Source organism: Maylandia zebra, linkage group LG12, assembly GCF_041146795.1.
Source record: "Maylandia zebra isolate NMK-2024a linkage group LG12, Mzebra_GT3a, whole genome shotgun sequence".
NCBI classification, from domain to species: Eukaryota; Metazoa; Chordata; class Actinopteri; order Cichliformes; family Cichlidae; genus Maylandia; species Maylandia zebra.
In genome coordinates, this window is record NC_135178.1 from 29,346,208 (window position 1) to 29,360,975 (window position 14,768).

The 14,768-nt window shown below is 39.2% G+C and overlaps 2 protein-coding genes and 1 long non-coding RNA gene across 6 annotated transcripts in view; 1 reads left to right on the forward strand and 2 right to left on the reverse strand.

Annotated features, from left to right (window-relative positions):
* The window catches only part of LOC143421509 (uncharacterized), a 29,395-nt gene that overhangs the window by 12,562 nt on the left and 2,065 nt on the right, over positions 1-14,768 (forward strand). Inside the window, exons 2-3 of one of the 2 annotated variants that reach the window (XR_013101180.1) lie at positions 13,641-14,188; positions 14,293-14,476. This is a non-coding gene — a long non-coding RNA (uncharacterized LOC143421509). Of the gene's footprint in view, positions 1-13,640; positions 14,477-14,768 lie in introns of both variants that reach the window. The other variant, XR_013101179.1, reaches the window with a different exon arrangement.
* LOC101480073 (uncharacterized) lies at positions 1,746-7,657 on the reverse strand. Its single transcript, XM_004546951.3, has 5 exons — positions 7,478-7,657; positions 5,417-5,785; positions 3,928-4,236; positions 3,659-3,748; positions 1,746-3,568 (listed from the first exon to the last, which is right to left on the reverse strand). The coding sequence occupies exons 1-5, from the start codon at positions 7,521-7,523 to the stop codon at positions 3,465-3,467; spliced, it is 918 nt and encodes a 305-aa protein (XP_004547008.1). The 5' UTR covers positions 7,524-7,657; the 3' UTR covers positions 1,746-3,464.
* LOC101479793 (cell division cycle protein 20 homolog B) lies at positions 11,226-14,452 on the reverse strand. Of its 3 annotated transcripts, none has more exons than XR_013101178.1 (6): positions 14,273-14,452; positions 14,041-14,135; positions 13,565-13,793; positions 13,295-13,355; positions 13,017-13,140; positions 11,226-11,725 (listed from the first exon to the last, which is right to left on the reverse strand). XR_013101178.1 is itself a non-coding variant. In XM_004546950.5 (6 exons), the coding sequence occupies exons 1-6, from the start codon at positions 14,450-14,452 to the stop codon at positions 11,628-11,630; spliced, it is 852 nt and encodes a 283-aa protein (XP_004547007.1). In that variant the 3' UTR covers positions 11,226-11,627. The 3 variants fall into 3 exon arrangements, 1 of the variants encoding a protein (XP_004547007.1); XR_001167478.4 differs by having other exon boundaries at positions 13,230-13,355; positions 13,565-13,734; positions 14,273-14,403; XM_004546950.5 differs by having other exon boundaries at positions 13,230-13,355.

The following is a 14,768-nucleotide window of genomic DNA, read 5'->3' on the forward strand; positions in this document are numbered from 1 at the left end:
ATGAACAGAATCAACTTTTGGAGATTTACTTACCTGGATTATTGAGCATGCATCAAGATATTTAGTTACATATATGTGCTTCATAATTCCATATATTTTTATTCATATATTTGATGGCTTCAGTGAGAATCTGCAATGCAAATTGTCTTGAAAATAAAGAAAACCATCAAATAAGAAGGTGCGTCCAAACCTTTGACTGGTAGTGGTCACTATGGTCACTTTTTTTTCTCTGTAAAGGTTCTTTTCTGTTTTTCTTATCAGACATGTGACTTTGGAGCAGCTTCATCTGGCAGCTAGTGTCACTGAGAGTCAGTGAAGCATGTATGTTAGCTGGGACTCCACAGATATACCCCGAAGGAATCTTCTCTAAAAATAAGTATGGAGCTTAGTATTTAGTCTGTAGGCTTTTCAGTTATTTGGAGTCTGAAGTTAGAGTGAACAAGGTTGGAAACATCGTCCTCTAGCCAGGTATCCTTTGTGATGTGGCAAAATACCATTCATGTTTAGAGTACCCAAATGGTTAGTGTGGGATAGCAACTAGCTATACAAGTAATTTATAGCATTGACTAGCTAGCGTAGTCAATGCTATAAAGAGAGCACCTTCTTTCTGTATTTGCATCTGTTGCTCCAGCCCCAGACACATCTGACCAATAAGCAGACTAAATGTTCTCATGTGGTTTGTAGTGACATGTTTTGGTTCACTTTGAGTTTTTTTTCTGTGTGAATTGAGACAAAACCACAGGAAAACCTACCCGCCACCCCCCCCCCCCCCCCCCCCCCCCCCCTCTCCCCTCAGTCTAGCCCAGTCATAGACTGGAAGTTGAGCAAAATTAATGACTGAGTCGGTAAGTTGGTGGAACATAGTCATAGCACTGCGTAGCATTTATTCCACTGAACACTATGCAGTGGTTTCAAAAAGTAAGTATAGGTCTTGATTTAACACCTTGTGGAACCACCTTGGGCAGCAATAAGTTAAAGCTCTCATATTCTGTATTACTTTAACACTTTTTGTGGCAGAATGTTGGTCAACTGTTCTTCTCTAAACTTTGACTAGATGACCGTAGCAGCTTGATTCCTTTTTTTTTCAGCCATTCTGCTGTTGTTGGTATGCCTGACATCTTTCTCTTGTTGCAGGGCCCAGTTTCAGCCAAGCTTCAGCTGTCAGACAGATGGCCTCACATTAACTTTGCATTAACTTTGTATATAGATGAGTTCATTGTCAAATCAATGACTGCAAGGTCCCCAGATCCTGTGACTGCAAAACAAACTCAGGTCAACAAAGCTCCACTACTATTTAATGTTTGACAGTCGGTATGAGGTGTTTGTGCTGATATACTGAGTTTGGTTTTCTCCAAATGTGGCACTGTGCGTTAGAGAACACTGTTCCAGAAATCTGGCTCACATTCTACTTTCATAATCGTACAATTATGAACTTTAACATTTAATATGCTAACTGAGGCCTGTAGAGTCTGAGATGTAGCTCTGGGGTTTTTGCAATGTCTCTTAGCACTTCATGGTTTGACCTTAGGGTGAATTTGCTTTGACATACACTCCAGGGGAGAGTATGCCTTTCTATAACACTGACACCTGAGTGCTCCAGACCAGCAAACTGCCAAAACCTGTGCTTTTATATAGGTGGTCACACATGCTGATGATCAGTTAATCAAGTGCATTAGCAGCACATGGCTGCTACATACCTTTTTACTTTCCTGTAGAAACAGGAATAGAAAAGAACAGAATGGAATAGAATAGTCCTTTATTGTCATTGTACATGTACAACGAAATTACAGGTGCTCCATACCAACAAATATAAATAGTAGACAACAGGATTAAAAAACAAACAAGATTAATATAAAAAATTATAGAAATTATAGAAAGAACAAGTTGGTACAATCCCAAAGTCTTTTTTCTTTGTTTTTCATTAAATGTGTGCAAATAATCAATAAACCAACAACTTTATTGAATATTTGTATCTATGCCACTCTTTGTAAATAAGCTTGTCAGCAGAGTATAGTAAGTAATCAACTGTTTATACTGCTATTCAGTTACTGTTAACTTGTTTCCTGATACGCTACATAAATCCTAAAGGCAGCTTAAAAAATACACCTAAAGGCCTGAGAACCATGAGATCAGCAAGGTCTTTATGTAAAACACATTGCTTGTTTGTGTAATCACTACTTTTTTGACCTATGTTTGATTCAAGAAAAATATCTCACTCTCAATCAAGAATACTGGTAATGTTATTTTCCATCTTTGAAATGCTAATGTTTCATTTGGGTCATGACATTCAATTAAATGCACTGCCACTATCTGAAACTATTGAGAAGACCCTAAAAGTTATGTTTGTCTAATTCTAATTTAAAGCAACAAGTACATTTTGAAAGAAGCTTTATAATATTTCGTCCAATATCAATGGGCCCTGTAATAAAAAAAATATTGTAATAAACAAACAAATGAACAAAAAACACTAAAAAATATAAAAGAAAAAAGAAATCCTAAAAGTGAAGAATAACAACAATAAACATTTTTTAAATTTTACAGTTTAAATTTTTCTTTTTGTTCCTCTTAATAGTTTATATTTTTATGACTTATAACTTCTAGCAGCACTGGATGAAATATATTGTTCTTCGCTCATTTTTCACATTTACTGACTTTCTTGCTTTTTTAAATAAACTAAAGGTGAGTACATCAAGAAAAAGTGGAAAAACAAAACAACATAATACATAATATGTGATTTCTTCCTACTGCTCATTAAAATCAAATGACGGTTTCATCTTGAGGTAAAAAGTGATACTACAGTGGTCCATCTGACACTTCACTGCATTGACTTGTGCTAATACTTCATAACTCAGACTGTGATGAGTTACAGCATGACACATTTTGTGGGAAATGACTAACAGGTAGTTTTAGTTAAAAAAAAAAAAAAAAAAAGAAGCATAAAATGCTTTTAACAAATACTACTTTTTTAAATTTTGAGGGTCACATATTTTCACATGTGCTCACTAATCTGAATGACCAATGGTACAACCATACAATACAAAACAACAGTGTAGATGTCTGTTTATAAAGATGAAGCCAATGTGAAAGTGCCTTAAACCTGCATCCTATGTGAAGGGCCGCTACAATGCAATATCTGTGGCTGCGTAAAGGCTTTCGGTACTATGAGTCTGTGGGTGAACGGCAACGGAAAACACAATCCTGTTGAGTTCGTGGTCTTAGTCACTCATTTAGGATCAAATTTAATAAAAATCGAAAGGTATTTTAGAAAAGTTGGTCATACCATGTTTCAAAAAAGAAGGTTTAACTGTAGTATTTTCTACACACTGGTTAACGATTCATTTGTAAATGAGAAGCAGTTTATTTAAAAAATGAATCTGTCTCCATGTATTCTATATTCATTGTGTTGGCATTTTTCATTTGAAGAGATTTTTCTACAAATGTCTAGACTATGTTTTTTCCGTGTCTTAACCAATGCCTGGAGTTTTCTGAGGGACCAGATCAACAATTGTGTCTTCAGTTGAGAGCAACACTGGAGAGATGTAATGATTTGATTCTTCAAAACGACCTGCTGTTTAAAAAATAAAAATAAAAATTATGTTATATGTTATGGAGATTTTTTTTAAATATATAGATTTTTTACTGGAGAAAGAAGACCTACCTTTTTTAAGGATATGATAAAGAATCCACAGTGGAGGAGCAAGCAACATCAGTTTAATGACCATCAAAACAGCAAAGATGATATCGTGATCTACCGAAGTAGAGAGGATACAGAGACACAGATACAAAAGAGGGAGGCAAGCACCAGTTTACAATGATGAGTAAATGGGCTGAATATAATAGAATATTTTAATTTAAGTTGTTGTCAGTTATTGTACACAGTATCTAGGAAGCAAGCCATGACACAAAAATAAACAAGAACTTCCTCACCTGTTTTAACGTCTACTGTTGTAGGGTTACTCTGCAGGATGATGTTTCCACCAGTAACACTGTCAGGCCGAACAACAAAGGCAGAGATATGTAGGAAATACTTTGTGCCTGATGTTAAGTTGGAGATGCTGATGCTCATCGCTGCAGAACCATTGGTGCAGGAGTAAAAGACTGTCTCACATCTGCTGTCACATATGGTCACATTGTAACTGTGTGGTGTCGTCTGCATAAAGGCAGAGATATTCCAACTAAGATTCACATGTTCCGCACCCACTGAGTCCACTGTCACCGACTGAGGGGAATGTGGACCTGTGGGAAGAAAAACAGTCAGAGTCAAGTAAGAGCTCAGGTATGGATCATAAAAAATAACATGTTATCAGATAGGTTTGATGAAAAATGATGGAGAAAACAGAGATTTAAATACCAGGTGATGGGTTATTATATGAGGAGAGCTAGATAGGTCAGTGAGGGGGCCAGCAGCAGAAGCAGTATCTGCTCTTTTGTGGGGAGGAACAGGAGAATCCTGGTAAAATACTAAAAAATGAACTCCAGCATGAACTACGGTGGACTAGTTCATCTATCTAAATTGGTTGGAGGTACTGTCTCATGTTACTGTGCTTTTGAGCAGGGATCTCCAACTTCAGAGAGCTGCAGGCCACTGCTGGCACTGTCATCTCATTGTATTATTTCAAATATTGTATAAATATTGTATAACAACAATTTTTTTTCTCACTCTTAACTAACTGAAGCTTTTCATTGAACTACCAAATAAATAAATTGGTACACTCTTTCTGGCCAGACACATTGCAGCACTTTTGCAATCATTATGTTCATATTTAACAAAATAAAAATGCAGACATAAGTGTACACATTCGTTTTTTACTGCCAGTGAAAAATGTTTTCTTTACAAATAACTTTCTCACTGAACTAACGCAGCCAACATGTTTGTACTGTCTGCTCATATTGCCTTCATATTAAATATTTTTTTGCTTTTTAATGAACTTTTTAAGGAACAACAGGAAAGAAATCCTCCCTAACAAAAAGAGTAATTTCAAGGGCCAAATTGCATTATATTTCTTCACCTCAACATATGGGCCGCAAGTAGGGGTGACACGGGCTGCAAGTGTCCCCAGGCTGTGAGTTTTAGAGCCCTGCTTTAGAGGTTTAAACCAGCAAAACTATTTTAATAATGATTTTTTTCAACTGCTACCTAACTAATCTGTTATAAATAATAACAGGCAGGTGGATGCAGGATATAAACAAAGCACCATAACATAACCAGTAGAGTATGGGATCATTTTCTTGTGGCAACACACTCACCTTAGACAGGTAGAACAGGTTTTTAGTCACTGCATCGTGTTTCAGTGAATCTGACTGTTTGCATTTTTTAGTTGTGTGCCTCATCTTTATTGAGTATCATATTTAGACTTTGTAGTTACTATATTTGTCAGTTTCTAACTCCAAAAAGAGCAAAAAATGCATTACTTACCCTGACAGACAACCATGTGTGGTTCCTTACAGTAGCGAGCCAACAGGTTCTTGTCTTTTTCCAGCATGGCCTCTAAACTTGCACAGCAGCCTTCATTGTTTCTCCTGTACCAGTGTTCATAGCCCAGTTGTTCCCCATTCACCCACTGCCAGTCACTGGAGACACTCTGGCGTTTCAGACCAAGCCAAAAGCTGACTTTTGTGGCAGGAGTAGCATTCAGGACACTGAAGTACTGCTCCTCTGTGGTCAGGACAGCAAGGTCCACATAGTACTTCTGACAGAACTCCTGGGCTTTGACCCATGGCATAGGTCTTTGGACTAGGAAGTAATAAGAAGAGATCTGACCCACTGCTAAGCCATGACATACCACTGCGTAAGGAAAAAAAACATAGATGAAGGCAGAGTAGTTAACAATAGCTATGTTTGGTTGTTTGATTGTGTTATAATCTATTAGACATGTTTTCATTATATACATTTAAATAGTGTGTTGCAGTATTTAGTAGAATAACTGTGTACAAGTGTTAAATAAATACTGAAGTATAGCCACCATTTTTCAATCTACAGAAATGCCCAAGTTGTAAAGACAGACATTAACCTTAAAGACGAAAATGCAACTGAGAGATTTGAGACTACATTTGTATGTCATTGTAGAAGAGCATGGAACAGGGGGCCAAGGGTCTTCTCCCTCTAATAATCTGTCCTCGTGAGCAGCTAAAGTCACATTTTAGCTAACATTCAACAGTCACATTTTAGCTAACATTAACAGCAGCTAGAGTATGTCTGTGAAGGTTCTCAGTCATCCAGGTCATCGTAGTCAAAGGAGCTTGCAAAGAAAAGCGTCTGGACTTCTTTAAGTTACTTGAAGACGTTTCACCTCTCATCCAAGAAGCTTCTTCAGTTCTAAGGTCAAATGGTGGAGAGTCCCAGATATAAACCTAGTGGGAGTATCCCCCCACAGAGGGACAAAAGGACCCCCTGATGATCCTCTAATCCCCTGAGCCAAGGTGTGAAACTGGGTGTGGGTCCCACTCAAAACGTGCGGCTATCCTAAAAGGGCGTTCTTAAAGTCAGCAAAGAGACACAGAAAAGAAGATCAGACACCAGCGAGGGAGGATAAGAAAGACAGACGCAACAACATTGTCATCCCCTATGTAGCCGGTGTATCAGAAAAACTCAGGAGAGTTTTCTCCAAGCACGATATCCCAGTGTATTTCAGACCCAGCAACACGCTCAGACAAAAACTGGTTCACCCGAAAGACAAAACGCCAAAACACAGACTTAACAATGTGGTGTATGCTGTACAGTGCAGTGAGGAATGCCCAGACCTCTACATTGGAGAGACCAAACAGCCACTTCACAAGCGCATGGCACAACACAGAAGAGCCACCTCCACAGGACAAGACTCAGCAGTCCATCTGCATCTTAAGGATAAAGGACACTCTTTCGAGGATGCCAATGTTCACATTTTGGACAGAGAGGACAGATGGTTTGAAAGAGGAGTGAAAGAAGCCATCTATGTCCACTGTGAGCGACCATCTTTGAACAGAGGCGGTGGTTTACGACACCAACTCTCTGCCATCTATAATCCAGTTTTGAGATCCCTTCCCAGACGCCTTAACGCCCACTCACATCCTGGGCCATCTGATCTCAGGAATTCGCATGATAAGGTGGGGCCAGGTTTCACAATGAACTCACCCGAAACTCTGGCTGATTGGGACCCACACCCAGTTTCACACCTTGGCTCAGGGGATTAGAGGATCATCAGGGGGTCCTTTTGTTCCTCTGTGGGGGGATACTCCCACTAGGTTTATATCTGGGACTCTCCACCATTTGACCTTAGAACTGAAGAAGCTTCTTGGATGAGAGGTGAAACGTCTTCAAGTAACTCCAGACGCTTTTCTTTGCAAGCTCCTTTGACCAGCTAGAGTATGCAGTCAGAACATAAGTACTAATAAAAAGCTTATTGCATCAGATGCTAGACTCATTTTGACATTTACGGACAATGAAACATGGAATGATAACATGCTTGACTCATGTTAAAGAAGTTTTGCAAAATGTTACCTAAAATCGCCAGCTGATGCAGAATTGCCGTCTCATTGCCAGACATAAAGTAGAATCCGTGTAGTTTTCTGGGAGGTGATATATATGTTTTTATTTCATTCCCATCAGACAGCTGACCATGAGCTGTCTGGTGTTTCTCAAGTGCTCCCTATAGTCCTCCCATACTCTCTCCTTCTCATTTGCCCAGGACTCTGTTCGTGTGTAAATTTATAAAGCCAGCTAAAGCCTCAGGGTGATGCAAGAGGTGAAAAAATGGGAGTGTCTAAAGCTCAGTGCTTACCTGTATGAGGACGTTTTCAGGAATTAGTTACACAAGATATTAAAATCTATAAATGCATTTGCTTTACATTGTTTGTTTTCCTAAACCTTTCCAGTATCAAATATCCTAAACATTACAATCTGCTTACTAACTGCTATTTGAATTTTTTTTATCTCTACTGGAAAACAGAAGATTGTGCTTGTTGGCAGACAAAAGCGCCTGGAAAAGCTCAACAATGCCACTGTAACTGAAGACTGGGAGAAAGCTGCCTAGCTTTTATAAGGGGGTTAAAAATACGGCGTAACTAGCTCCACCCTGCAGTCTATTTTTAGAACAGCCTGGTTGATAATTTGTTAGTTAGTGTACTTTTTGACTTTCAAATATGAGCCCGATTAAATATTTGCAGAACAGCAAACAACATTATTCAGGTTTCAGACTCTCTTGTCTGTCAGGTCTCTGTATTACCCATATGGAAAATTATGCAAAAAATTAAGAATGACGTAAGGTTGAAGTATACATTCACTACTGTAGTCAATGGGAATTTGTTTAAAAAAATGTTTTCTATTTTTCCCCCCATATGTTTGCACTTCATCACAGACATAGTAGTTTTTGTAACATAAAGCAAACACTAGAATTGTAAACAGTCCCCCTAAGTCACATCTAGATTCACACACTTGCCGAGTGGTGGATACTGTAGTGAGTATCCTGAGCTATAGATACAGTGGCTTGCAAAAGTATTCGGCCCCCTTGAAGTTTTCCACATTTTGTCACATTACAGCCACAAACATGAATCAATTTTACTGGAATTCCACATGAAAGACCAATACAAAGTGGTGCACACGTGAGAAGTGGAACGAAAATCATACATGATTCCAAACGTTTTTTTTACAAATAAATAACTGAAAAGTGGGGTGTGCGTAATTATTCAGCCCCCTTAGTCAATACTTTGTAGAACCACCTTTTGCTGCAATTAAAGCTGCCAGTCTTTTAGGGAATGTCTCTACCAGCTTTGCACATCTAGAAACTGAAATCTTTGCCCATTCTTCTTTGCAAAACAGCTCCAGCTCAGTCAGATTAGATGGACAGCGTTTGTGAACAGCAGTTTTCAGATCTTGCCACAGATTCTCGATTGGATTTAGATCTGGACGTTGACTGGGCCATTCTAACACATGGATATGTTTTGTTTTAAACCATTCCATCGTTGCCCGGGCTTTATGTTTAGGGTCGTTGTCCTGCTGGAAGGTGAACCTCCGCCCCAGTCTCAAGTCTTTTGCAGACTCCAAGAGGTTTTCTTCCAAGATTGCCCTGTATTTGGCTCCATCCATCTTCCCATCAACTCTGACCAGCTTCCCTGTCCCTGCTGAAGAGAAGCACCCCCAGAGCCTGATGCTGCCACCACCATATTTGACAGTGGGGATGGTGTGTTCAGAGTGATGTGCAGTGTTAGTTTTCCACCACACATAGCGTTTTGCATTTTGGCCAAAAAGTTCCATTTTGGTCTCAACTGACCAGAGCACCTTCTTCCACATGTTTGCTGTGTCCCCCACATGGCTTGTGGCAAACTGCAAACGGGACTTATGGTTTTCTGTTAACAATGGCTTTCTTCTTGCCACTCTTCCATAAAGGCCAACTTTGTGCAGTGCGCAACTAATAGTTGTCCTATGGACCCCCTGACATCATCAGGGGGTCCTTTTGTCCCTCTGTGGGGGGTCACTCCCACTAGGCTTATATCTGGGACTCTCCACCATTTGACCTTAGAACTGAGGAAGCTTCTCGGATGAGAGGTGAAACGTCTTCAAGCAACTTAAAGAAGTCCAGACGCTTTTCTTTGCAAGCTCCTTTGACTACGATGACCTGGATGACTGAGAACCTTCACAGACATATGTCCTATGGACAGATTCCCCCACCTGAGCTGTAGATCTCTGCAGCTCGTGCAAAGTCACCATGGGCCTCTTGGCTGCATTTCTGATCAGCGCTCTCCTTGTTCGGCCTGTGAGTTTAGGTGGACGGCCTTGTCTTGGTAGGTTTACAGTTGTGCCATACTCCTTCCATTTCTGAATGATCGCTTGAACAGTGCTCCGTGGGATGTTCAAGGCTTGGGAAATCTTCTTGTAGCCTAAGCCTGCTTAAAATTTCTCAGTAACTTTATCCCTGACCTGTCTGGTGTTTTCTTTGGACTTCATGGTGTTGTTGCTCCCAATATTCTCTTACACAACCTCTGAGGCCGTCACAGAGCAGCTGTATTTGTACTGACATTAGATTACACACAGGTGCACTCTCTTTAGTCATTAGCACTCATCAGGCAATGTCTATGGGCAACTGACTGCACTCAGACCAAAGGGGGCTGAATAATTACGCACACCCCACTTTGCAGTTATTTATGTGTAAAAAATGTTTGGAATCATGTATGATTTTCGTTCCACTTCTCACGTGTACACCACTTTGTGTTGGTCTTTCACGTGGAATTCCAGTAAAATTGATTCATGTTTGTGGCTGTAATGTGACAAAATGTGGAAAAGTTCAAGGGGGCCGAATACTTTTGCAAGCCACTGTATGTCAATTAGGAATTACTTCCTTTCAGTGTACAACATTTTACATAAGGGACGCAGAATATGTTGACCCTTTTTGTGCCGCCAGTTTCAGCTGAGTGGAGCCATCATGACTTTGACCTTGCATTAAAGGCCAGCATATTTGTAAAGCAGTAAGCTCACAGAGAAACACAACTTATGCAGATTTCTTCTCAGTTCTTTTTTTAAAATTTCAGTTTCTTTGCTGACTGGGCTTCATTTCAGACTGCACTTGAGGCATGTTGCTGCTTTCAGTTGAGTGTTGACATTATTCATCTTGACCCTTATCTTAGTCAAAAGTGGAACAGCGTAGGCTAGACTTTGCAGACATCTGAGGTTACAGGGACTATATAAACCAACCTCAGTCATTGCACGTTTGCTCCGACATCTCAGTGTGACTGTGAACATATAACCTATAAGAAATAACTCATGTAGAGGGGGGGGTCTTGCTCTGTTTTTATAAAGGAAGTCTTCACCACAGTGCTTTTGCACAAACTGTTCTCTTAAATCTTCTCTGGTCACACTCTTGCAAGTCAAATTTTGCAGCGCATATGCTCACACACAAAGTCTTTTCAAGCAGAAATCTATTCTGCTTCATTTTACATTTAACTTAAGTCTAAGTGATTTAACTACTAAACACATAACTTTTAAAACAAACCACAAAGCTTTCACTCTATTTCTAGGTAAAATAGGTAGTAGGGATGTTTCATATCATTGGGGCAAGAATAAAAGCTACCTTAGGCTACAGAGTGTATTCTACTATTAGGTTCCTAAATTTGATTTCATTGTGCAAAATATAATTAAAAAAAATTTCAGGAAGTCAAAATTTACAATGAAGACATATCAAAATGTAATATAAATAAAAACACAACAAACTCAAAGTGAACTCACATACAGAACAAATAAATGCTGATGAGCCTTAAGTCAGCAGCAGCAGATTTCAACTGTTGGTGCTGAGCTATTTCATATATGTGTACACTAAAACATGTCCCATGTCTGTCTTTTGTTACCTTTCATATGATAGTAGTCAGTATGGCATATCTGTCATATCATAACTATACAAAAGATTCATGTCGTCTAGCCATTAAAACAGGAAACCTGTGCTACCGGCATGCACGATGCATGACAAAAGGTGTGAGCTGGTGGTAAACTGGCTTCGAATTGTGGTTGACATCATGGGAGGGAAATGTGTGGTCTCTATGACACAATTGCCAAGAAAGCAGCAATGTGCACTTATGTGGTAATCAATTGTATACCTATTTCTAACCAGATGCTAAAGAACTTTATTATCAATATGAATGTCACGGTTCCATGACGCTGGTTACTACAAATCCCAGATGTGAAAGCGCTGGTCCGCACCGGTGGAGAAAATCTGAGAATTGTCAGGGTTTAAGGCCAAGTGAAGGACTCGATCAGAGTGACCTGGTTAAAAAAAGAAAAAGAAAAAAAATTATTATTTAAAAGAACTGAAAATCAGTTCTTGTTGTTGCTATAAGTAGTAAGAAAATGCCACATTAACAGGGAATTAATATTGAATTGTACTACCTTGATTATAATGCCTTTTTACATTTTTATGTTTTTTGATGGAATCACACATCAAAAACCAGGATTAGAAAGAAAAGTTGACAGACATCTTGGATTCAGGAGATAATGAAATAAAAGCAACGTGAAGTTAAATGGAAAAAATAGATAATACCAAAAACTAAACAATATAAGCACTCTGTTCCAAACCTCACTTCGCACATATTTGTCTGTGATTCAAACAAGCATCTCATTCAGTAACAACTTCTCCTTGTTTGCCAGTACAACTGAGTCAATCAGAGCCTTATTGGCAAAAATGAGAAGGGGGACTTTATGACTGTGGTTAACCAAGAAAATGGTGACTAAAAATCTGCCTACAGAATAACGGCCTGCATTGGTGCAACTCAATGGGAGCTACACTATTTTGTTTTTGTTTGTTTTTTTCCATTATGAAAACAAGTCAATTTCCCTATCTTATCATAACCAGTATTCCTATGGGAATAGGACTTTACCACAAGGGTTGATATCAGTAATTACACTTCTGAAAAATAGCGCAGAATGACCGTCAAGTTTTCATTTAAAATATAAAAGTACAAAAAAACTTAAATTAAAAAAAGGAAATTTTGAAAATTACTTGATCATTTTTTTTATTAAGTAAAATTATTCAATATTACATATTAGTGGGTTTTCAGTAAAAGTGTCTTTTGCATTCAATGCTTGGTTTGAGCCCCCCTGACCAGAAAAAACAGGAATTTAGCATTTCTGTTAGCGGTTTATTTCTCATTTTTTCCCCCCTTAAGCCGTAAGTATTGGTTTTCTAACACCAGCTCACAATACTACAGGACAGTGAGACAGCTCATATTAAAACTAGCAACCTTAGTTTCATATTCACTAGAGGGAAGCCCAGAACACGAATCACTCAGCACACGATGGCCATTAAAGACATTAGTGGTAGGTGACAGAGCTGCTGCACTGACAACAACTGCTTCTGTGAGAATATTACTCACTGTGTTATTGACGCAACAACATTTGTTCCTATGAGTGTGTTGTCAATGTGTTGAGACTAAGTTGAGATAGTATCAGACAGCAGTGCTGATACAATTTAACGTTGCATTAAACAGAATTATTTACTTTATTAATAAAAAGGTTATAGTAATGTAGAACAGCCTTGTGTGTTTTTTGGTTTTCTAACCTGTGAACTGGTAAATGGGGCTGAGAGAGTGAAACTCCCACACCCAAGATGTGACTTTGTGATGAGGTAGGCCATGACCTGTAACCAGATATCTCTTCTTTTCAGCCCATTGTAGAGAACAGATCTGCAAATGAGGGTAAATAGTAATAGTTTATCCAGCATTTTTAAATACAGCAAAACAAAAATATCCACAATACTGTAATTCTCAAGCACCTGTGAATTTGTTTGCACAGAAGTAACACAAGATGCTGATTGTGTGTCCCAGATTCTCAGCTCACCATCTTTCCATCCCCCTCCTGTAGCAATAATGTTTCCCTGCCATGGGCACCACCCCATTGCCTAACAAAATAACACACACAAAGGTGGATACATTAACAGCATTTTTAAATCTCTGTTTACTAACCCAAAATCCTTACACATTAAAACCATTAGCCTCTTATTCACATTTAACTGCTTTGACGTCTGCTCAAACTCTGTAACTCTGGCTGTGTCAGCCTTTAAAAATGCCAAACAGTTTACTTTTAGCCTCCAAATCCAAGTACACAGACCTTCACAGCACTGGGCTGCTTCACTGTCATTATTGGCTGACTTGACATTTTTTTTCCCATGATGTCATCATCCCAGATATGGAGAAGGCCTTCTGTGGAGCCGCTGGCCAGCCATTTGCCTCCTGGTGACCACTGCAGACTGCAGACCCCCTCCCTCTGGGTGGTTGCACCTACCAGAGGTGTGAAAGCCCGTGGGTCAAGGTGACAGATATGTCCAAGAACAGATCCACTGTCAGAAAAAACACTGCTTTTATGGACACTTTTATTGATTAAGTGTCTCCTACCCTGTCCGTGACTAATTCATCTACATTTCTTCTATTAAAGAGATAAAGCTGTATGCCTTTAGCTCTTATCCTAAGCCTATCTATCCTATTTATTCATTCATTTATTTAGCATAATTTCCAAATTGGTCAATCTTTTCCATTTCATTATTAAGCAGCACCTTCTTTAAATACCAGAACAAACCAAATGGGTACCTGCTAAGTAACTGCTGTTTCCAAGAAAGCGCTCTCACCACAGCCAGGTGTGACAGCAGAAACCTCATGTTCTGCTTGTGTTCGACATCCCACAACTAAAGAGTCAAAGAGAGACAAAGACACCACAAACAGTCATCCTGCTGATTCAGTAAATATGACACTTCCCTTCTCACAGAGCCCCCCATACCACATTTGGTTTGAATAAGTTTCCAACCTCTATGAGCTCATTTACCTGTATCTCCCCTCGTCTAGTCGCGATACTGAGGGCTCTTCCATCTGTGCTCCAGCACAGAGACGAGACCGACTGACGATATCGGCATCCTGATTGTGGACTCAGGTCCAGATGTCCAACCAGACCACGAGTTTCTGAATTCCAAATGTAAACTGAAGAGCCGAGTCCTAATGCAACCATGCCACTACAGCTGCAGTCGAGAAGGTTAGTGTCTGAAATGACAAAGTTGCAAAAACAAAGGACTACAGAGGACTATATCGTAGGCATAAATTATTGATGAACAGGATGAGCCTTAATTATAAACATTTTTTTTTTTTTTTTGTTAAATCTGTTATATCCACCAAAGTGTTTTCAGTAAGTATTTTTCAGAAAAAAAAAACAAGTAGCAGATGTTCCAGGTTGTATTTTTGTTGCCCATATGGCTATGCTATTTAAAATAATGAAATTTCACCAGCACACCCCAACACAACCACCATCATTCGTCAAACATGATGGA

Excerpts from the sequence above, each read along its gene's own strand:
- LOC101480073 (XM_004546951.3), bottom strand. The coding sequence starts at position 7,523 with ATGTCTGGCAATGAGACGGCAATTCTGCATCAGCTGGCGATTTTAG. Across the intron at positions 5,786-7,477 it reads GCATCAGCTGGCGATTTTAG|TGGTATGTCATGGCTTAGCA; the intron begins GTAACATTTTGC and ends TTCCTTACGCAG. Across the intron at positions 3,749-3,927 it reads AACAGTAGACGTTAAAACAG|ATCACGATATCATCTTTGCT; the intron begins GTGAGGAAGTTC and ends CTACTTCGGTAG.
- LOC101479793 (XM_004546950.5), bottom strand. The coding sequence starts at position 14,452 with ATGGTTGCATTAGGACTCGGCTCTTCAGTTTACATTTGGAATTCAGAA. Across the intron at positions 14,136-14,272 it reads CTAGACGAGGGGAGATACAG|TTGTGGGATGTCGAACACAA; the intron begins GTAAATGAGCTC and ends TTGACTCTTTAG. Across the intron at positions 13,794-14,040 it reads AAACAGCAGTTACTTAGCAG|TGGATCTGTTCTTGGACATA; the intron begins GTACCCATTTGG and ends TTTTTCTGACAG.